At 33.9% G+C, this 22,051-nt stretch overlaps 6 protein-coding genes across 6 annotated transcripts in view; 4 read left to right on the top strand and 2 right to left on the bottom strand.

Annotated features, from left to right (window-relative positions):
• The window catches only part of HELRODRAFT_162896 (hypothetical protein), a gene marked incomplete at both ends in the record, with an annotated part of 2,355 nt that extends 1,496 nt beyond the window's left edge, over positions 1-859 (bottom strand). Inside the window, 2 exons of the mRNA XM_009024968.1 lie at positions 346-650; positions 745-859. Coding sequence (XP_009023216.1) covers positions 346-650; positions 745-859 — 420 coding nt within the window. The remainder of the gene's footprint in view (positions 1-345; positions 651-744) is intronic.
• A 211-nt stretch (positions 860-1,070) lies between these two features.
• On the top strand, positions 1,071-1,730 carry HELRODRAFT_162895 (hypothetical protein; the record flags this gene model as incomplete). Its single annotated transcript, XM_009024967.1, has 2 exons — positions 1,071-1,106; positions 1,176-1,730. The coding sequence occupies 2 exons, from the start codon at positions 1,071-1,073 to the stop codon at positions 1,728-1,730; spliced, it is 591 nt and encodes a 196-aa protein (XP_009023215.1).
• Positions 1,731-9,386: 7,656 nt separating this feature from the next.
• HELRODRAFT_162894 (hypothetical protein) lies at positions 9,387-10,052 on the top strand (the record flags this gene model as incomplete). The annotated part of the gene is made up of 1 exon (XM_009024966.1): positions 9,387-10,052. The coding sequence occupies one exon, from the start codon at positions 9,387-9,389 to the stop codon at positions 10,050-10,052; it is 666 nt and encodes a 221-aa protein (XP_009023214.1).
• A 261-nt stretch (positions 10,053-10,313) lies between these two features.
• On the top strand, positions 10,314-11,027 carry HELRODRAFT_162893 (hypothetical protein; the record flags this gene model as incomplete). Its single annotated transcript, XM_009024965.1, has 2 exons — positions 10,314-10,384; positions 10,523-11,027. The coding sequence occupies 2 exons, from the start codon at positions 10,314-10,316 to the stop codon at positions 11,025-11,027; spliced, it is 576 nt and encodes a 191-aa protein (XP_009023213.1).
• A 265-nt stretch (positions 11,028-11,292) lies between these two features.
• Positions 11,293-15,451, top strand: HELRODRAFT_67423 (hypothetical protein; the record flags this gene model as incomplete). Its single annotated transcript, XM_009024321.1, has 3 exons — positions 11,293-11,350; positions 15,148-15,267; positions 15,324-15,451. Coding segments are annotated over 3 exons (306 nt in total), but the record flags the coding sequence as incomplete, so codon positions are not given.
• A 206-nt stretch (positions 15,452-15,657) lies between these two features.
• On the bottom strand, positions 15,658-17,457 carry HELRODRAFT_162891 (hypothetical protein; the record flags this gene model as incomplete). The annotated part of the gene is made up of 1 exon (XM_009024964.1): positions 15,658-17,457. One exon carries the CDS (start codon positions 17,455-17,457, stop codon positions 15,658-15,660), a length of 1,800 nt encoding a protein of 599 aa, XP_009023212.1.
• Between the last annotated feature and the right edge of the window lie 4,594 nt (positions 17,458-22,051).

Here is a 22,051-nt window from a genome sequence, read left to right as displayed (position 1 = left end):
GTACTTCCATGTCTTTCTCTTTGCCACAAACTTATCCTTCTTCCTCCTCTCCATTTCTTTTAAAGCCACATCCATCACAACCATACTATGCTGCAACATACCAGGTATCGTTTTCACATTCTTTACATACTTTCTATGCTTCGCCCTTATCAATCATTGACCTATGCTCCCCTGACCTATATGTAATTAATCGTGCTGGTTCCCTTGTAAACCAGGTATTCCCTACCACCATGCTATGTGCATCCGCCAACTCCAACACTCTACGCCCTTCCTCATCCTCTATGTACACCTTCATATCTGTCTGCATCCGCCCCCCAAATGACCATTCAAATCACCCAACAACACCACAAACTCATCCAACCCCGCTTGCCCAATCTCGTCAGAAGCATCACAAAACCTATCCTTCTCCTCTTCCTTCCTACTTTGTTGCGGAGCATATCCTGATATTACCCTCACTATTATCTTTTCAAACACCATCACCACCACAATTACACCATTGCTTTTCCGCCTCACTTCCAACACCTTCGCCACCAACTCTTCTCTTACCATCACACCAACTCCTCCCGTACCATCATCCCCCTTCCACCACAACTTATACCTTTCACCTTTACCCCCACAAACCTTGTACCTTCTCCTTTCCATCTGATCTCCTGTAATGCAGCCACGTCAACCATTTTCTTCTGCAACTCCTTCACCACTTCCAAACTCCTTCCTGTCAACGTGCCTACATTCCAGGTACCAAACCTCCAACCCCTTGGTCTACAAGTAATCGTTCCATCCATAGTGCCTTGCACCGCCACACTACAGAGTGGGGTGCCAGTAGCCAGACCACCCACAAGGCCTTGCACCGCAACCCCATGGACTGGGTCTCCGGGGATTCTTCGCACCCTCTTTTACCGAATACTAAGGGCCATTATCACTTCTGTCATCATAAATATTTTTTTGGCCAAACTTCATGCAGGACGCCCTTCCTTACGCAACCACCGTTATAGGCGGTGGGCCTAGCCTTTGATGATCCAACATCACTCACAAGGCTGTGAGGGTCAGTTTAATGTCATAACCAGGACATAATGTCATTACCAGGACATTCAACAAACAATATGCAAGTAGTTAAAAATATATGACATAATAATAATTAATTAAATTAAAAAATTACGATATTGGAATTTTACCAGGTTGTTGAAGCTGACGTATCAAGCAGCAGTGAACAGAAGGAGGTTGCAGATCATGTGGCCAGTGGCAGTCAACCAGTAATCATAGAAGATGATATTGCTGATAACTTACAGGTTACTGCGCCAGAAGAAAATGGGCAAACTGCAAATTCAAACATTCTGTATCCTGTTGCTATCAAGCGTAAAGGGCGTCCAGCAAAAAGGAAACAACTGTTTCAACATCGCAAACTTACATTTGAAAAATTGCGTCCGTCTGCGCAGGATCAACTCAGACTCTCATGCGTTTCATCTGAAGTAACAGCCAAACACTGTGTTCAGACGAATTGCATAGCATCAATTAACGACGTTAAAGAAATAATTGATCCAAGATGCACAGATGACCGTGCTAATATGTCTACCTTGAAACGATATTTTTCCAATGAAGCATGGACAAAATTAGAAAATAAGATGTGGTCAATTGGACAAAATTTGTATGTTTGTGTTGTTTGTGGACATCACTCTGGAAGAGACAATCAAACTCGTACTTCGTGGGTGCAGTGTGATGGCTGCATAAACTAGTATCACTGTTCATGTGTTGAAATGAAAAGGCTACCGAAAGGGCCATGGTTTTGTCGACAGTGTTGATATAACAATTTTGGGTCTTTTGGTAACTGTTTCGTCTCAACACATGAACAATGTACCCGTGTGCATTACTGTGTAAATATGTGTGTTTGTCTGTGTGTGTTACTATATGACACTTGATGTAATAAATGTTTAATTTTAAAAATTGTCATTCTATAACAAAAATGCTTTTATATCGTCTTAATAAACGTATAAACGTCAAATTTTGCGCTTTGACTGCGTCCTGTATCGTCAAAATAGCGTCAACTTTGTTGTACAGACTTCGGCCATATCAACGTCGAGTTCGTCGTGCAATTCTCACGCTTTTCACCGTCTAAATGTCGTATTCGCCCGTTCGTGATTCGCACGCTTTATAGCATCTCAAAGTCGAATTTCGCGTGCGGGTTTCTCAAGATTTATAATTTCAAACGTCTAAACGTCGTATTCGCCCGTTCGTGATTCGCACGCCTTATAGCATCTCAACGTCGAATTTGACGTGCGGGTTATTTTCTATTTTCATCTTAACGTCGAATTCGTCGTGCGATTCTCACGCTTTTTATCGTTCAAACGTATTCGCCCGCTTGTGATTCGCACGCTTTATAGCATCTCAACGTCGAATTCGGCGTGCGGGGTACCTCATGATTTATAATTTCAAGCATCGTATTCACCCACGATTCGCACGCCCTATAGCATCTCACCGTCTAATTCGCCGTGCGGCCTCACGCTTTATAGCATTGATTAAGATTAACACGTTCAATTCGCCGTACGAATTCACACGCCTTATAGCATCTCAGCGGCGTGTTAGCCGTGCAAATCCGAATGCCTTATAGCACTGACCATTTTTAATAAATATTTTAAAATCAGCTTGCGTTCATTATAATCAAATGTTAACCTATTTCATTATTAAAATAAACCAATCAATCAATCAAATTAATTTCTATAGTCAATAAATTCATGAACTAATAAAAAAGAGTTTTAGCTTGAACTCATAAATTAAATTGAAAAACGAATAAAATAAAATTTTATTTACAAATAAATAACATTTTTAAAAAAGACGAAAAATTAGAAGCTGTGCTTTAAACATCATTTATTTATTAAATTTACTTATTTTTAACTCGTTGTTTACCATTTTTTGAATTACCCAGTATTGATCTAAGATTCTCTACCTTCTAAGATTTTTTTTAATAATTATTTAGTTCCTATTATTACATACTCAAAATCAAAAAATGCTTTGGCATGTATAGCCGATTGGGTGGTGTCAACAGTTTACTCCAACATTGATTGTGAGGTATGCAGCGATAGCCTCATCACTCAATCCAGAAATGAGAATCGCTGTTGTCATCTGCTATCATTTGATCGAGTTCCCCGTGAAGCAATCAGGTGGCGTCTACGTCGACAACTCATTCCAGAATATCTTGTTCGACTTGTGATGGAAATGTATACGAATACTAAGACTCTCGTCAGCACAACGGTTGGAAACACAGATGCATTTGACATCGGCGTTGGATTTCATTAAGGCTCGATTCTCAGTCCACTGTTATTTATAATTGTGATGAAAGAAATCACAAAACCAATACGTCCCAAAGGCTGTCCAAAGAAGTCCTGGTCGCAAACAATCGAGCAAGACATGAAAGCTCTAAATTTAAATGAAATGGTTACAACTGATCGTCTAATTTGGCGCAAAAAGTTCATGGCAAAGAAAACAACGTTCTACCTCGGGAAACCGGGTCTCTGGACGCTAAACGAAGATTGATTGATTGATTGATTTATTTATTGATTGATATGGCAGAGCTGGCAGTATATTTTACGTTTTACCTTATATTTGTTTTTTATTTCATACAATTATTTTATTTTTAGAGTTAAAAATTGGTTTCCACATATGTCTTGATTCAGTTACAAACAATAACTTACACACACACACATACACACATACATATATATATATATAACTATCGGATTATTTAGATACCACTCTTTATTACTGGCCGCTTTTATTGTGTTGAGTGTTTACTTTCAGTGTTTATATTGCTAGTCAATTTGTATTTATTAGAAAAAATTGATTACATTTTGTTGATATAAGTGCGGACACTATAACAATTCCAAAAAATGTAATTGTACCTTATTTTATTCATGCCGTCAAAGATTCAGGTTCTGGATTTAAACAATTTGTTAATGTGCAAAAGAAGTAAATTCTATTTAAAAGTGTTATGCAGTTTAGTAGATAACTCGGTTTCAGCTTTGACTACCGACTAAACTAATTTCAATCGCTAGTTGAATCAATTTTTTGGTAAGATTCGTATTTTTTCTATATATAATAATTGTTTTGTATATTTTAGTTGTCCCAAAAATAATTTAATTTAATAGGTAAGGTTGTAATAATTTATTCCAGTCTTTTTAAGTTGACGGGTAACAGATTCAATAACCACACCATAGACCAGAAGCACCAGAAGTTGATGTCAGCACGAAGAGAGAAAAAAATTGAAAAATTCGAATACAAGTTGATAAACTGTAATAAATCGGTGGAATATATTACACACACACACACACACACACATATATATATATATATATATATATATATTATTGTATATATTATATATATATATATATTTACAATATTCTATAAATTCTACCGAATGTTTGACATTAATGTGTTTATAGTTCGTTTATAGTTATTTTAATAAACGAACTACAAACATATTAACGCCAAAATATTTGGTAGAATTTATAAAATATTGTAAAAATTATGGTTTATTACCAATATATATATATATATATATATATATATATATATATATGTTATTAAATTAAATTATATATATATATATATATATATATATATATATATATATATATATATATATGTATATATATATAGATATATATAAAATCAACAAAATTTATAGCGATAGATATATTTTTTTATCACATTTCTCAATATTTCTAAATGTTTCTAATTTCTAATAACATTTCTAATATTTCTTGTCATGATAAATGTAATAAAAAACTATCTAACGCTAGAAATTTGGTAGATTTTATAAATTAATACATTAATTAAAGTATTTTACCAGCATATATATAATATATATATACATATATACTTATTGTGTCATTTTTAAGTTTTAACTGATATACACCATCGGCCTCGACGGTCCCTCGATGGACAAAGAAGGATCATTGATTGATTGATTGATATATAAATATATATATATATATATATATATATATATATATTGAGTGGACTTGAATCCAGAAGTACGTGAGTTTATAAAGAGTGAGAATTTCCGACCTGCTCTCACAAGTACGGCCAGTACGAGTATATAAAGTACACCATCTCTCACCCAGTGGCGGATTAAGTCAAGCGGGGGCCCTAAGCAAAAAAAAAAATTTGGGGCCCCCAAACTTAGTGTGTCGTGGAGAGGCTTTTTAACTTTCAATTATTTCCAACTTATAACTATATAGGTTATATACATCTTTGAACTAAAAACAACTTTTAACGAATTTGAATATATTTTGTCGACAGATTTGTTACAAACATTAATATATTAAGTGAATATATAATTACGTTTTAATAGCATCTATCTGCCAAGTTTGAATTTTAATATTGAAACAATTCAATTAATTATAAAAGCCATTTGTAATTAATTAAAATGAAATTCATTTAATGAATTTATATCAAAAGTAAATAAAAATGTTTACCACTTAGGTACTTGAAATAAAAGAAAAAAACAGACAACTAAATAACGTTTTAATTATTTGACCACAATACTTTTTTAAAAAATAAAAACACGCGCTTTCAACAACAAAACAACGATACGATATTAAAGACAGAAAAGTAAGGATGTCTAACGAAACGAATGACAGATTGTTTTCAAACATATTACTGTAAACTGCTAATGTTTGCAAACGCTTATTAACGTTGAATTCAGCATAGTAATTGAAAGAATTTTTTAATAATTTCATTATATTTCAAAATTTATTTCAGTTATTTTTATAAAATAATTTTTTTTATGGGGCCCCTCTTTCCATTAATAACAAATATTATTTAAAATTTTATGATTTTTTCAAATTTTGAAATTTCATTATATTGGAAAATTTATTTGAAGTATTTTTTGAGGGATAAATTTGTACACAGGGCCCCTTGGCCGTCCGGGGCCCCTAGCAGCTGCTCAGTCTGCTAAACGTTAGATCCGCCACTGCAGTCTCACCACGACAAAAGATGCGTTTCTGTGAACACCCAATTCGTTTTAGGCTAGACGCGTTTTGTAGTTTGCAATGTTGTCTACTAAGATAATAATTGTGCTATGTTAGTGTTTAAACTTGAGCTACTGACGAGTTTTATAAAAAGAGCAAGTCGAAAATTTTTATCCCATAGATATATATATATATATATCAAAAGATTTATCTAGCGCTAGCTAGTTAAAATTCAAAAGCGCCATCAAAAAATAAAATAACACAAAATTAAACATAAGATTAAACATATCCTCACTAAAATAAAGTTAAACGTAGAAATAATTGTCTGGCTGCAAAAAACTGTAACAATTCAACATAATTACAAAAAACAAAAAAACACTATAGAACAATTCTAAAAATTAAGATATCACCGTAACGAAAACAAAAATATTTTGAGTTTCTTTCTGAAGTATGTCATGATCAACCAAGTGTCCCTGAGCGAAGCCGGCAGACCACTCCAGACAGTCGGTACTGAAACAGCAAAGCTTCGTGAACCAATACATAAGTTTGTAGCAGGAACTATCAACCGATTCAATATCAAATGATCTTAGATGAATCCCGGTCAGACGGGGCAAATCACTGTTGATCTTATCCTGCAGATACTTTGGAGCACTACCTGTGAGTACCTTATTCATCAAAATAGAAATTTTGTAAATTATTCTTTTATTCACAGTTAGCCAGTGCAAATCTTTAAGTATAGGTTTCACATGATCATCCCATCGACCGCCAACCACAACCATAGCCGCACTCTTTTGCAAAGACTGCAATACACGGATGGACTTGTCCGGCAATCCATAATACAAACTGTTGCAGTAATCAATCTCGAGTGAACAAAAGCATGAACCAGCGTCTGAAGCGTAGAGACGTTCAATGATCCACGAATTTGATTCAATCTTCTAATCTGATACATGCAATTTCTTGAAACCATCTTAATATGGTGCTTCATTGTTAAATTCGAATAAAAAATCACACCCAGATTAGCCAAATTGTAACAAAATAAAAATGTTTCTTCATCAACTGTGATCGAGTTTACCTCCAATTTTGACAACTGCTGCCATGTTTCCACCGGCAAAAGTTTAGTTTTATTTCGGCTTAATTTCAAACCAATTTGCGACATCTATAAATCAACAGCTGACAAGCATTCTACAAATCTTTTCATTTCCTACGGGAATGAATCTATTGCACTGCTAACTATTGTTTGAATATCGTCCGTAAAAGCATGACTTGTCAGCCCAAATTATTCAACAACGTTAAATACCTCTGACGTATAGAGCAGAAACAACAACGGGCCACGAGAAACAACAACGGGCCAAGAGAAACAACAACGGGTCAAGATATATATATATATATATATATATATATATATATGAAAAATTTAGTAGACTTTTAATAAAATTGATGTGTAAGCTATTTTGAGTATTGGCATATTATGTATCTCTTCTAAGATATCGGAATCTATCATTGACACAACCCCCTTTGGTTTTGTATTACATCCACTACGGATACAATACACGTTGTTTTCATTATTAATCTAAGTTGACTTTTAAGTTAATTTATACTCTTGCCCGTTGTACGTCGCACAACGATAATTGTTGGTTAATAATAATGAAAAGAGATAAATTTATATTTTAGAAGTTTGCTTTAGTTTAGCGGTTTAGCCGTTAATTTTCTGAACCTTTTCCACTGTAAACTGTAAACTTTACTTTACTTTACTTACAGGATAAGGATAAACGTCGGCGATGGCAAATGAAGTCTCTCATCTGCATTGCCAAGGTAATTTACTAAATAGTAAATACTAAATATTTACTTTACATTTACAAGTTTTAAAATTCAAAACTGTTTACTTACAATTTTAACCTGGCAAATCTGGAGACCTTAAAGTGGTTTTCCCAGCAATATTTATTTTTACAGTCAACAGTTTGTATCACATAAGCTCCTCCCCTCCCCCCCCCCCGGTGCAAATAAAAGTCGAACTAAATAATAATAGCAAAGTCGTAAGCTGGTAAATTGAAGCCGTATACCCAAAATATATTTACAAGTTTGCCCTACGCATATATATGGACTTTAGAGCATATATTCATATTGTATATGTTATATTCTGGCCTTACCTAAGTTTAATTTTAATGTAAATAAAGAAATAATACAATACGGAAATTTAATTTTTGTAAATTTAACGTATTGAGTATATCAAGGTGTATTATATCTATTTAAGTTTATCCATGGGTGTAACAAAGTCATATAGGCATAAGTTGAGGTTTAAATACGGTTATTTTAAAATTTCATAAGTTGAGATATAATAATTATATAAGCACAACCTGGTTGAACATTAAAGTAGGTATAGGAATTGAGCTATAACATTTCAACGTGAACCAAGGGTGATTAAAATTTAGATCGATTTTTATCTGAAAGTGTTGAAAAGTAGATTACATTGTCAAACGTTTTTCATTCTTGTTTTTTCTTTTTAAACTCAATAAGAATTGTAAAATAAAAATTATTAAAAATTCTTTTAATTTTCTTTTAATGTTCGTATAACCAGCAGAAAAATAATTCTAGCATTTATGCATGTGCATGTTGAGTTAATTCAGTATGATTTTTTCATTGTTAATTGAGCGAATAAACACATCACAAGCAACAAATTTTAAAACATTTAAACCATCCATTTACGAGTATAATGGCAGTTATGTACACTGTATGGTTCCTAGGCAACGAACAAGAAGCTATATTTAGTTTAAGTTGCACCGTGGGAGGAGCTTATGTGTCTTTTTAAGCTGTTGACTATAAATAAATATTGCTGGTAAAACCACTTTGTGTTTTCCGGGTTTGCCTCTTAACCTTACCTTACACACAGGTTGCCTTTAATTTAAAATTTTAATTAATTTGTAACGGTGATCAGATGCCACAGGCATGATGAAAATTGTTAATCAATTTACTAATTTTTAATAACACTGTAGATGTAGAAAAAAGAAAAAAATGGAACTGCCAGTGGCACTTCCTTATATATTTTGGCATGAAGATTACAAAAATGATATCAGATTTGTTTTGTGACCTTCCAATTTTATATAAATTCACAATTTCATATTCTCCATTTACAGGTATATAAAGAAATTGAACCCATTAAGCCTACATGGCAAAATGATATTGCCTACGTCTGCAGATTTGCTTTCCTTACGCCAACAAAATTTCATCACTTACGTCAGCAGAATCGTTGCTTGCCTACAATTTTTGCTTATGCCAGCATTCCTTACCATCCGTGATGAAGTGTATATATGGTTCACAGACAGTTGAAATAGTAGTTGTCATTTGATTAGTAGTTCTGAGGAGTTGTTTTATTATAATTGGAGTCGTTAGCTAAGTAATTTATTGATTGTATTGGCACAGAAAATGCCCAGATCTTGTAAAAATCGGGCTGACAAAATTTTTGGCAAACTGACCTTAAAGAGATGTAGACGAAGATTGACACCACATGTGAAAAAATTGTATGAGTTATACTTTGGTTGCAAATTCAGCGACCAGGACAAGAACTGGGTGCCTCATGGATGCTGTGTGAAGTGTGCTAGTTCAGTATCATCATGGCTAAACAGGACTGGTGGAGGACCAACATTTGGGGTGCCTATGGTGTGGCGTGAACCCCAAAATTATTGTACAGATTGCTATTTCTGTTCTGTCAACATCTCAGGTCACAATTCTAAGGTCTACCCACGCAGAGCTATAGTCTACCCAAATCTATCTTCAGCTATTTGTCCTGTTCCTCATTTGGCCAAACTTCCTGTTCCTCTATCAGAAATCCCAAACACATACAGTTCTGATTTAGATGAGGATACTGATGATAAAAGTTACGAGTTGTCAGAAGATGCAAACCGTGAACCCCACTTCATAACAGGATCTGACCTGAATGATCTTGTTCAATATTTGTATTTAACAAAGCAACAGAATGAAGTGCTTGTTTCCCGTCTTCAGCAGTGGCATCTGTTGGCTGGTGATGTTAGAGTCTCGTCATTTAGAAAGCGATTCAGAGAACTGCAGCAATACTTTTCTATGCTTCTGTAATGACATCAGTGAATTGTTTGTTGATCTAGGAATGTAATGTGATTCATCTCAGTGGAATTTGTTTATTGACGCATCACTCAACAGCATTAAAGCAGTATTACTTTATACCGGAAATGTGCTGCCTTCCATTCCCATAGCACATTCGGTAACCCTGAAAGAAAAATATGTGAATATATCACTAATATGTGCAGATTTAAAAGTTGTGGCTATTCTAAATGGATTACAGGCTGGTTTTACCAAGTTTATGTGTTTCCTCTGCAAATGGGATTGCAGGATGAAATCCTAACTTTATACGAGGAAATCTTGGCCACAACGAGAAACATTCCGAATTGGTTAGCACAACGTCATTCACGAATCTTTTGTGGAGAAAGAGAAGATCATCTTGCCCAATCTTCACTTCAAGTTTAGAATCATAAAGCAGTTAAAAACCCTGCATTTCAGTATTTACAGACCAAATTGCCAAAAATCAGTGATACCAAAATTAAAGAGGGCATTTTTATAAGGCTCCAATTAGGACAATTGATGCTGGATGAAAAGTTTTCTAAAACTATGGATAAAGATATTTTTGTAAGGCTCCAAATAGGACAATTGATGCTGGATGAAAAGTTTTCTAAAACTATGGATCAATGTGAATTTGCAGCATGGGATGCATTCAAGAAGGTGTGCCAGGAATTTCTTGAAAAACATAAAGCATCAAATTATGCTAATCTGGTAGACGGATTAATTGCATCCTATCAACAATTAGGTTGTAATATGTTTTTGAAGCTTCACTTTCTGCATTCTTTCTTCTCTGCCAATGGAGATGTATCTGACGAATATGGTAAGCGCTCTCATCAGACTATTGCTACAATGGAACACATATACAAAGGTAAGTGGAGTCCTGCCATGCTTGCAGATTTCTGCTGGAATTTGAAGCATGATGAACCCGATGCAGCATACAGACGCCAGACTAAATATAAAATTAAATACAAGTGAACAATTTGTGTTATAAGTGATAACAAATATTCTTTACATGTTCATACACGTTCCATCATTCAATTGTTATTTTAATAAAATTTGACGTGCTACAGCCTGATTATAGATTCAGAATCAGCACATCTGATTTAATAAAGATAATCCTATTTGATTGTTGTTTTTTTCAAAAGTTAAAAATTGTTGTACAGTGTAATTATTGAGAAATGATCTTTCTTTCATTTGCATTTAAATTATAACAGAGGTAAAAGAAAAAAAACATTTGGTAGAACTGTGCCAAGACATGCTCAACAAATCAGTTGGTTATTTCAATGGTGAACTAACAAGTATTTAGATTAGATAAATCTTTTTGATTCACTATAAACTTTCATTTATTTATTGATTGATTGATTAATGATTGATTGATGTAATTTAATGTATCAAGGCACCAACTTTATAAATTTTTTCTGGGGCAAGATGACTTGGAAAACTGAATTTTCAAATTTTACAAAACTATAACAAACATGAAATAAAAATTAATACCAATGTAATACAAGCATATTGATGACTCTTAATATTTTTTATAACGTAAAAATATATTTTTTTTTTATTTGAATGCGATTTTGTAATGAGTTTTTTATATCAAATATATTATTTTTTTTCATTACGATGTCCTGGGCATGACATAAAACTGCATCCACGCTGCCATGCGTGCTTTTGAGTAAAAGGCTAGGCCCACCGCTTATAACTGGTGGTTGTCGTCAGGATGGGTGTCCGGATGTGAAAAATTTTTCCAAAATTTATTCTATGCCATCACAAACAAAAACAACGGCCCCTAGTCCCCAACAGGCCTTAAGTGGTCAAGGGGTGCTAAGAATCCCTGAGAAGTATGCAATAGCGGAAGGATGTTGCAGAAAAATTCAGAATGGCCCCTCTATGGTACTTGAACTTGTAACGCTCAATGTTTGATTACTGACAGGCCGCAGCATGGAAATTGCAGAAATGGTCGAGCGTAGAAGGATTGACATCTGCTGCCTTCAGGAAACCCGATGGAAATCGAATGGTGTCTGTCATGTCAACTCAGACAAAGAAAAATATAAACTATTCTGGAATGGTCAAAAGATGGCCAAAAATGGTGTTGGAATTTTTGTCAATGAACCGCTAGCCCAAGAAGTGCTGGATATTAAAAAGATTAATTCACGTTTCTTGTGGATCAAGCTTCGCATAGAAAAGCAAACAATGATTATTTTTTCTGCATACGCACCACAGACAGTCGAATCAGAAGAGATGATAAATGACTTCTAGGCTGCATTCTCTGACACCATGTCAACAATACCAAAATCTGAAACAATCCTGATTGGAGGCGATCTCAATGGCCACGTTGGAGGGAAAAGAGATGGTTTTGACAACGTGCATGGCGGTTTTGGCTATGGGGAACGAAATTAAGATGGCAACCGCATCCTTGAGTTTGCTGAAACTTGAATAAATGGCATCTCCTTGCCTCTATATTGATGCGGCATGACATTCCACTACCACTACGATCAAGACTTTATAAATCTGTGATACGTCCGGTGTTGTTATATGGCGCAGAAACATGGCCAATGACAGCCAGACTGGAACAACAACTTCACCGAACCGATATGAAAATGCTCCGATGGATGCAACGAATTAGTCTGTAGGACCACATAAAATCTACCGAAATCCTGCGTCGTGCTGGTTTAGATGATATAAAGGACGAATGCCGGCAACACCGTCTGCGGTGGTTTGGTCATGTCAAACGAAGTGGAAACAGTGCCATAACTTCTCTTGCAGATGTTGAAGTACCTGGCAAACAATCGAGCAAGACATGAAAGCTCTAAATTTAAATGAAATGGATACAACTGATTGCCTAATTTGGCGCAAAAAATTGATGGCAAAGTAAACCACGTTCTACCTCGGGGGAACTAGGTTTCTGGATGCTAAACGAAGATTGATTGATTTAAAATATAATTTACAAAAAAAATGAAAATATAATAATAAACTTGGTTCTAATCATTTTTCAATTTTGAATAACTTCTATTATTCTTAACCTTGTCCTTTTTAATATTCAACTAAAAGGCGACAAAAATCTAAAATTTCTTCAACATTTAACGGATTCCTTGTAAATCTTATACGAAACGCAAACTGCTTATTGAGGTACATCAGCTGGATCTTCACGCATAATGGCGTTGAAACCTGCTTTATCAACCAATGCGAATAGTTTCTGAGGAAGAGTATGGACCAGAAGGTCAAGAATTTCAATTTGGATGCGATGGCTAATCCAATTACATGATTCTCATTTCAACCATTCTTGCTGATTCTCCAAGTCTTCACTTCGCAACTTTACTGAATTACTTGAACTTGCATTATCAACAGTTATCTAAACTAATTAATAATTCTCTCACCACCAATAACAACAATAACAACCACGTTACCACAACCACCACCAACAACCATGTTGCTACCAACAACAATGTTAACCATGTTAGAGATGCCAACGACCATGACAACAACACCAACAATAATGTTAATAATTGCAGCAACAACTCAAATACTAATGTTTACAACAACAACATCATCATTGTCAATAACAACAACAACAATAACAACAGCAACAATAACAATAGCAGCAACAACAACAACAACAATTGTAATAATAATAATGATAATAACAATGACAATGATAATAATATAAACTTGGAAACATGAATATTGTAGTATGATTTTTGCTTTTTATTTTGTGGATTTATTTTATGGTCGTTTTTTCAGCAATTTTTAAAATTTTAATTTATTTTGTTTAATTCTAATATATATCTATGTAAATAATTTAAAGTTAATTTTATCAATATGTTAATTATATAGTATATAATAATTAATAATAATATTTTCAAAAATGTTTCGCGCTTAAAATTAAGTTATACTGTATGACGTCATTTGTTTATAAACGGTAATTTTCGTTATTATTTAAAAATATTTTGCACTGACGATGATATATTTTATATCGAAAAAGCTTTTTGCAATTATTTATATTAATAAACATGAACAATAATAATTTTAGTTTTTTACTTAATAAATTAAATAATTATAATAAAATTTTAAGTAGATAACTTGAAAAATTAATGTATAAACATAATAATTGTATTAACGTGGTTGATTTTCTTGAAAACTGTATCGAATATGGTCTAAATCCTAATTTCACAAGAATATATATATATATATATATATATATATATATATATATATATATATATATATATATGTATATACTGTAGCGGGTTTCGCTGCAGTGAGTGACGCCTTTCTATCAAGTAACAAAAAAAAAATTTATTATCGAAAACCAAAATATAACTCTTCATAGTAAAATAAATAATTTTTAAACAAATGTTTGTCAACTGTTATTAAACTTCAACAACGAAACCAATGCTATCTCGACGTCCACGTGCTCACCAAAACTGCTCCGGCCAACTCTTTCCTTTTTCACTCACATACTTCTTGAATAGCCATGAGCATTTCTAAAGCGCATTTCGACCTGCTATTAATTATGGAACCTCGAACCCTGACATGTATATAATTAAATATATAGGACTTTGCATTGTAAACTTGTAAAGAGTAATTAGCATATTTCATATATTATTATACATGTCTCATTAAGCTATCGGAATGCGTCATTAATGTACTGTTTCAAATTTGTCCAATACAGTTTTCGTATTTTTATAATTTATTAATAATTTTGGTTTATTTTTTAAAGATTTTATTTAGATCATTTTTTTATTACATGGATTTGTATAGCATTTCAGCATATTTATTTTTTTTTGCCTGGTGTCATATGAATTGTAACGATCAGTAGCTTATTAAAAGACTGATTAAAATAAATGAATGAATGAAATTCACCAAGCGTACAAAAAATTTGGAAGTTGAATTTTTCGTTATAATGAAATAAGCACACATTCCTTTCCTAGTTGAATTTCGGTGTCAAAATTATTGAGGGACAAAATGATATGTCGCCCCGAAAAAAATTTTTGATTGGCAAAAAGTGCTTCACCCCCTAAAGTTTGCACAAATGCTAATTTCTATAAAAGATGAAAAATCTTTTTATCTTCAACTTTAATTTATTGATTGATCCAAGGTACATGTGAGGAATATCAATTACTTGAAAGGATGAATTATGAATCTACGAAAAAGTTCTTGGAAATGAAAGATGTGTCAGTTGGAATATGTTCATCTATTGAAAACCTTAATGTCAAATGTTGGTTATTGGTTATTTTATAAATGTAGTACTTCCTAATGAATTAATTATTTTAGATGCAAATTTGCAACCATATTTCGAAATGATTGATCAGCTGGAAGAAAGTGTAACCAGTTTAGAACAAGCTATTTATAAAGTTGATTCATATTCTAAACGATTGGGTATCAGTTTTTATTATAAATAACTTGAATAAATTCAATCAATTTTATTTTTTTACAGAGGCGAAATTAAAGCAACTTGAAAAAAATTAAAAGATAGTTTTCATTCACGTTTATCATTTATTTTCATTATTGTAAACTAGGTTCGATATGAATATAAATTCGCAAAATATTTTTAATCTTCATTTTTCAAATGACGATGTTCACGAGGTTCGTCTTGTGAATTATTAATTTATTTTTCTGCAATGATGTTCGGAGTTTCTGTTGTTTCTGTTGGAATCGTTTTCTCATCAGATGAAAGCTCTTGTGGTGAACTAGGCTGCGACAGACTCGTTTTTTTCTGTATTTGACGGTCCAAGCCAAATGGGAGAACTTGTATACCCATGACTTTTTTAGGTACTTTCAATGCATGTTTTTCTTTGGTTTCAGGGCTTACTGGACTGGTACATTCATCTATTGGTTGACTTGTTGATGATTTGTTTGATATCGTGACATTTGCCGGAGGCTTTTTTGTTGGAGGGATTGGAGGAACTTTTTCGTTTCTTTTTTGCGTCACCGGGGCATATGAAAATGTATCTGCTTGAGCGTTAGTAGTTTGTTGAACTTCGTTTACATCTTTTGGGGATAGGTTATGTATTTCATCTACAATCACATGATTTGAAAGTTTTTCTGGGACCGTTTGGAGTAAATTTCCAAATGGATTGTAGGCTGTTAATGGTGATAGCTGTGATATTTGTTGAGAAGATTCTTGTTTAGCAGTTTTGGAGAAATGTGATGTCGGCTGTGTTACTGAAATTGCTGGTTTGATATTTAAATCATTGAACTTTTCTTCTATTTGTTCGCATTGTGCGTTGTTTGTATTCACGATAACTGGTCGCGGTATTAGATTGGCTGTTTTGTGTTGTGGTTGAATCTTCTCATGGAGATTGTTGTTAATGACATCTGTTTTCTCTTGTGGGACATTGGCAGTGTACGCTTGATTAGGATAAAAATTTGTGTAAGTCCCTGAAGGACCTACATTGGCAAATGGTTGATACATGTTTTCGGAGGGGTTATAGCACTGCTGCATAGAAACTGGGAAATTAGGTGGTATGTAAGGAGGGCCATACATATGTTGTGGTTGGTAAGGATTTCCATATTGTTGGTAATATGGTGGCATTAACTGTCCATAAACCTGGGGATAATTAGTCGTTGGTTGATTTACATTCATCTGGGGATTAAATGGAGGTATGTGTTGTGTTGGGTGTAGTTGATCATAAACATTATTAGCCAGTATTGGGTTTTGATGTGGTTGTGGCGATTGCAAGATCATGGGATCAGATTTTAGTTGTGAATTTTCAGCGAAATTTCCCAACTGACTGTTAAGATTTCCCAATTTTACTGTTGATTCTTTGTTTGCAGGATTGTCGTCATATCCAACTTGTTTCTTTTCACTAACGTTGTTTCCCTGATTTTGCGACTGGACCTCGTTCAATTTTGGTGCAATTCCGTCAAATGCATTAACTATATCCAATGCTTGAGTTTCGTTGCTACAAACAAAAACATGCATATTAAAAATTTTATTTATTTTTGTGATAAAAACAAATAATGGAGGGTTGTCAGTTACAGTTGACAAAAAATTTTCCTTTTCATCCAAATTGACAAATAAAGAATTATATTTTTTTTTATTTTTTGCGAGTAATCCTTGGTCTAATGGAACGAATGCGGCTTTGAACTTTTTGCCTTTTTTATCGGCAACGATCGTTTTAAATTGTAAAGCGGCTTTAAAGATAATTTGGTTTTTTAATATTTGTAAATTCGTTGCCTTGTTCGTTTCTTCCGCATTTTGATGTTGGTTACACGTGTCTATTATAGTCATTCCGTGTACTCCAGCGACGATCTTGTGCTGTGCTGCGTTTGTTGAAAAATTTTTCTGGTAAAAAGTGTACATTTTCCTCAAAGGTTTTTGCAGCGAGTTAATTGAATTTGATGATTTTGTTGTTTCCGATCCTAATTTTTGAACTTGAAAAGAGTAAACGGCATCTATCTCCATGTTACTTCGGAATTTAATTATCCTGGTGACAACTTTAGTTAATTTTAATTAAAAATTTTATATAATTTAGTTGAAATTTTAGAATTGCTGCAAAATTGATTTTGAAACGTTTTAAAATATTGCGTGCAGATATTAGTCATGTTTCGAAAGCTCAAATTATACCGTTAACACCTGAAATTGAATATGAATAGCTCAGCTCAACCGTAATTGATGCGTGACGGTGAAATTGCAGTCAACAATTATTTAACATTGTCGTGTTTAGGTTTGTTACCACAGTATGCTTTTGAATGCGTGCACACACACACGTCAACAATTCGATAAGATTACTTTTCGAATATTTTTACAAGTTGGTTTGCTATTCGTCTGCAGTCAACTCGTTGAGCCTTGACGCTAATCTTGGTGTCAACTTCTCCTAATTTCTATAACACTTATTAATATTAACACTATCACTTAGTGTTGTGAGCCTATGTTTTAGAAAACACTCGTTTTTTTAGTTTGAGCGAATTCTGTTTACAAATAAAATGAGCGAGTTCGACCAACTGGCAAAAAGCTGTCTGTTCTCCGGAGCCCGAAGTCGTGATCGTATACTGTTGTATTCGGGTTTTGTGTAAAATTAAACGAATAAGTAAATAAATAAATAAAAAAAACGTAGAAAGAAAACATTTAAATATGAAAAGTAAAATAAAATAGAATAAAAAAAATAATAAAATAATCAAAAAAAAATAAAATAAATTGACAATAAAATGAAGTAATGGCATAAAAGGCAAATTAATAGACTAAATGATGGCTTAATGAGTTAGTGAGGTGATTCTGAAATAAAAATTAGTTGCGTGAATGATAGTTTTATTGAGTATGTATAAGTTTGAGGTGTATTGCGATGAAGTTCTTTTCCTGATATGTAGATTGGGTGGCGATTATAATGTTATAAATTATTTATTATAAATGTTTCTCGAATTTCTCTGACATCTTCATTGTCGTTCATGTAATGACAAAATTTTTTGACTAAAATGTTACATTTGTTTAGCACAGGCTAGTATAATATATAAGCGACAGAGTATTGCTTTGTAAAGTCCGGTTCGCAATCTGCGTTGACTGCAGTTATGCAAACGCCTTTTTGTACGCCACTTAGCCACTGTTGCAGTCATAAATCTCAGGAATGCATCTTGAAAATTTATTGATGGATCTTGCAGCCATTTTAGTATGCGGTCAATTTTGGACACCACTGTTTGCCAGAAATGATGTAGTGATAAAATTAAAATTCATTACGTTTTGAAGCATGCTGCATGCATCATTTTGAATGTTACTTGTTTGAGTAGCCTACCGTCTTCATGCAGATCTTACATTACCATCTTCATACAGCTGTTCTTGGATTGCGTTCACTGCATCTTTTCAATGTAATCGAAAGACGTTCTGCCATTTTTTTACCATAAAGCAGTTAAAGAACTGAAAAACAGCATTTTGACAGTACCTGTTTGGCAGCATGTAATCCAGTTAAATTTAGGCTATGGTTGTTACAACTAACAAACATTGCTCGAGGATTTTGAATGGAAATTCTTTGTTTGTAATCCTCTCAGTTTTCCTGGCATTACAGTTGTATTATCATAGAACCGTGATCGACAGTCAGCTATCGGAAGATTGTCCGCTTACGGTTTTTTAACAATGACATTTTCTAATGTTCCTGCATCTTTTGCATGAAGCTGTATTAAACCAAGAAAAGTTCCTTTGATGGTTACTTTTTAGGTTATAAAATTAATGTCAACAAATATAATGGCTTCAAATAACTGTTCCAGATGTGCCAGGCCTGGTGTTGAATCTAATATTGGTCCATAATATTTGTCTCGACGATTATCATAAAGTATCTGCTTTCTAACAGTAGATGCAAGAAGACCGATAAATTCATTTTGAATTCTTGGTGGAAGATATAAAATTGAACCAGCAACATCCTTAGCATATTGCAGATGAATCAGTAATACAGGATCAAATTGGGCAATCAATTTTTTGTGGCTAAAATATTTTCTGTATTTTTAAAACATTCAGTGTCGTTAAGTTCAGTGAGACTTTCAAAATGATCACGTAAGGTTAAATCCTAGCTTGCTAGGAACTTCATACAGGCCAGAATTCGTTTAAAAACTTCATGCCATTTTTGTTTTTCATTTTTAATTTGTTTCTCAACTTCTATATCAATAAATCTACTTTTAGAAATTCAATGTTTTATATCCTTTTATTTAGTAAAAGATGATCGATGACTTGGACTGTTTTGATAATTTTTCTTTGTGTGTCGCCAATTGTTAAAATCAGAAGATAACTCAAATGAGGATCTCGCCAATCTATGAGTCCTTCAATAGTCCTAATGTGAATTATCATCAGTATGCTGATGATACGCAACTCTTTTTTTCACTGGATAATAAAGATAACTCATCGAGTTTGTACATATTATATTAGACAATTCTTATCTACCGACCAGACCATAGCACTGTTTTTGAAGCCATTAAAATAGATAAATTCACATCGTTTCAATATCTTGGGGATGTTCTGGATTGTACTGGAACAGCTAAAGCTGCCGTTCGAGCACGCATACGTGCAGCCTGGAATAAATGGCATCTCCTTGCCTCTATATTGATGCGGCGTGACATTCCACTACCACTACGATCAAGACTTTATAAATCTGTGATACGTCCGGTGTTGTTATATGGTGCAGAAACATGGCCAATGACAACCAAACTGGAACAACAACTTCAACGAACCGACATGAAAATGCTCCGATGGATGCAACGAATTAGTCTGAAGGACCACATAAAATCTACCGAAATCCTGCGTCGTGCTGGTTTAGATGATATAAAGGACGAATGCCGGCAACACCGTCTGCGGTGGTTTGGTCATGTCAAACGAAGTGGAAACAGTGCCATAACTTCTCTTGCAGATGTTGAAGTACCTGGCACACGTCCCAAAGGCCATCCAAAGAAGTCCTGGTCGCAAACAATCGAGCAAGACATGAAAGCTCTAAATTTAAATGAAATGGATACAACTGATAGTCTAATTTGGCGCAAAAAGTTGATGGCAAAGAAAACAACGTCCTACCTCGGGAAACCGGGTCTCTGGACGCAAAACGAAGATTGATTGATTGATTGACAGGCCAGTAATTTAGCACAATATTATGTTTTTTACTGTCCAAACTTGATTACTGCTATTCTACAATGTTTGGCTTGTCTCTAAAACAAGAAACTCTTACCTTTAAATATTAATAAATCGGGTGGCTAGAGTTGAACTTGAGCGAGTTTGACCATCATACAATATCAATTTCATCAAATTTGAAAAGTCTACCTTTGCTTCATTTCATTTTCGCGTTCATTACAAAATTGTGGTCTTTGTTTTAAAGTTGTCATCCGATTTGCCAGCATATCTCGATAATCTACTTACTACTTCTTAATTTAATTAATCAACATCTTCGCTTTGCCAAAAACCTATTGTTTCTTCAACATAGGTCAACAACTGGCATTGGCAAGCGAGCATTTTGTCACGTTGATCCAATCAACTGGATCTCCCTGCCTCACGATGTCATGAATTCCTGCTCTCTTCTTAAATTCAAATCATCATTAAAATTTTTATCTTTTTCCTTTCAACTTCATCTTTTTATTTGTATTTTATTTTTCGAAGCATTTAACCATCACAACTTCTAGTTTTTGCTCGCTTCGATGGCATATATCGAGGATACCTTAGTCGCTTCCATTGGCTATACACAAGTGACATTATTATTATTACTACTACTGTTATTTTTTTTATCTCAAAATGAATAACATCATCAATAAAACAACACAGAAAGGTTTCTACCCAAAAGTAGACGGTGTAGCTGTACACACCCATTTATTGTCACATCTACTGAGAAACGCAAAGATTCACCAGAAAACTACCATTGTTACTCTTCTGGACTTACGGAATGCGTTTGGTGAAGTTAGTCATGATCTCATTTCATCAGTCCTTCAAAACCACCATATCCCGGACCAAGCGAGCAATTTGATTAGCTCAATATATGCTAATTACTCCATTACTGTATCTGTGTGTAATAATTTAACTCCACCCATTCCGGTGAAACGTGGAGTACTGCAAGGCCATCCTAGCTCCCCCTTACTTTTCGACTTATGCTTCAATCCTCTAATGGAAGTATTACAGCAAAAATATTACCAACAATGCGGATACATTTGGGGACCAACTGCTAGCCTAAAGTCATGAACTTGGCTCCGATTTGCTGACGATTCAGCAATCATTGCAAACTGCACAGAGGGAGCCCAAAACCTGATTGATCTCAATCTAGCTTGTTGCCTATCGACGAGTATGAGGATGAAAATAAATAAATGTTGTACATTTGAGATGCGAAAAATCGACGGAAGATATGAACAATTGTTACCAAAATTAACAATAACGCAAAAGAAATGGAGTTACTACATAGTAAACTCAAACGAATTTAACATACGATTGATGAATTGGACATATCCGTCCAGTGGAAACTTGAAATTCTAAGACGCTTTGTTTCATCCCAATTAATATTTAAACTTCGTATGTACGACATTTCATTGACATGGATAGAAAATACATTAGA

Source organism: Helobdella robusta (assembly GCF_000326865.2).
Source record: "Helobdella robusta unplaced genomic scaffold HELROscaffold_4, whole genome shotgun sequence".
Classification (NCBI taxonomy): domain Eukaryota; kingdom Metazoa; phylum Annelida; class Clitellata; order Rhynchobdellida; family Glossiphoniidae; genus Helobdella; species Helobdella robusta.
The sequence above is the reverse complement of the archived record's forward strand: the minus strand, read 5'-3'. Positions and strand labels throughout refer to the sequence as shown.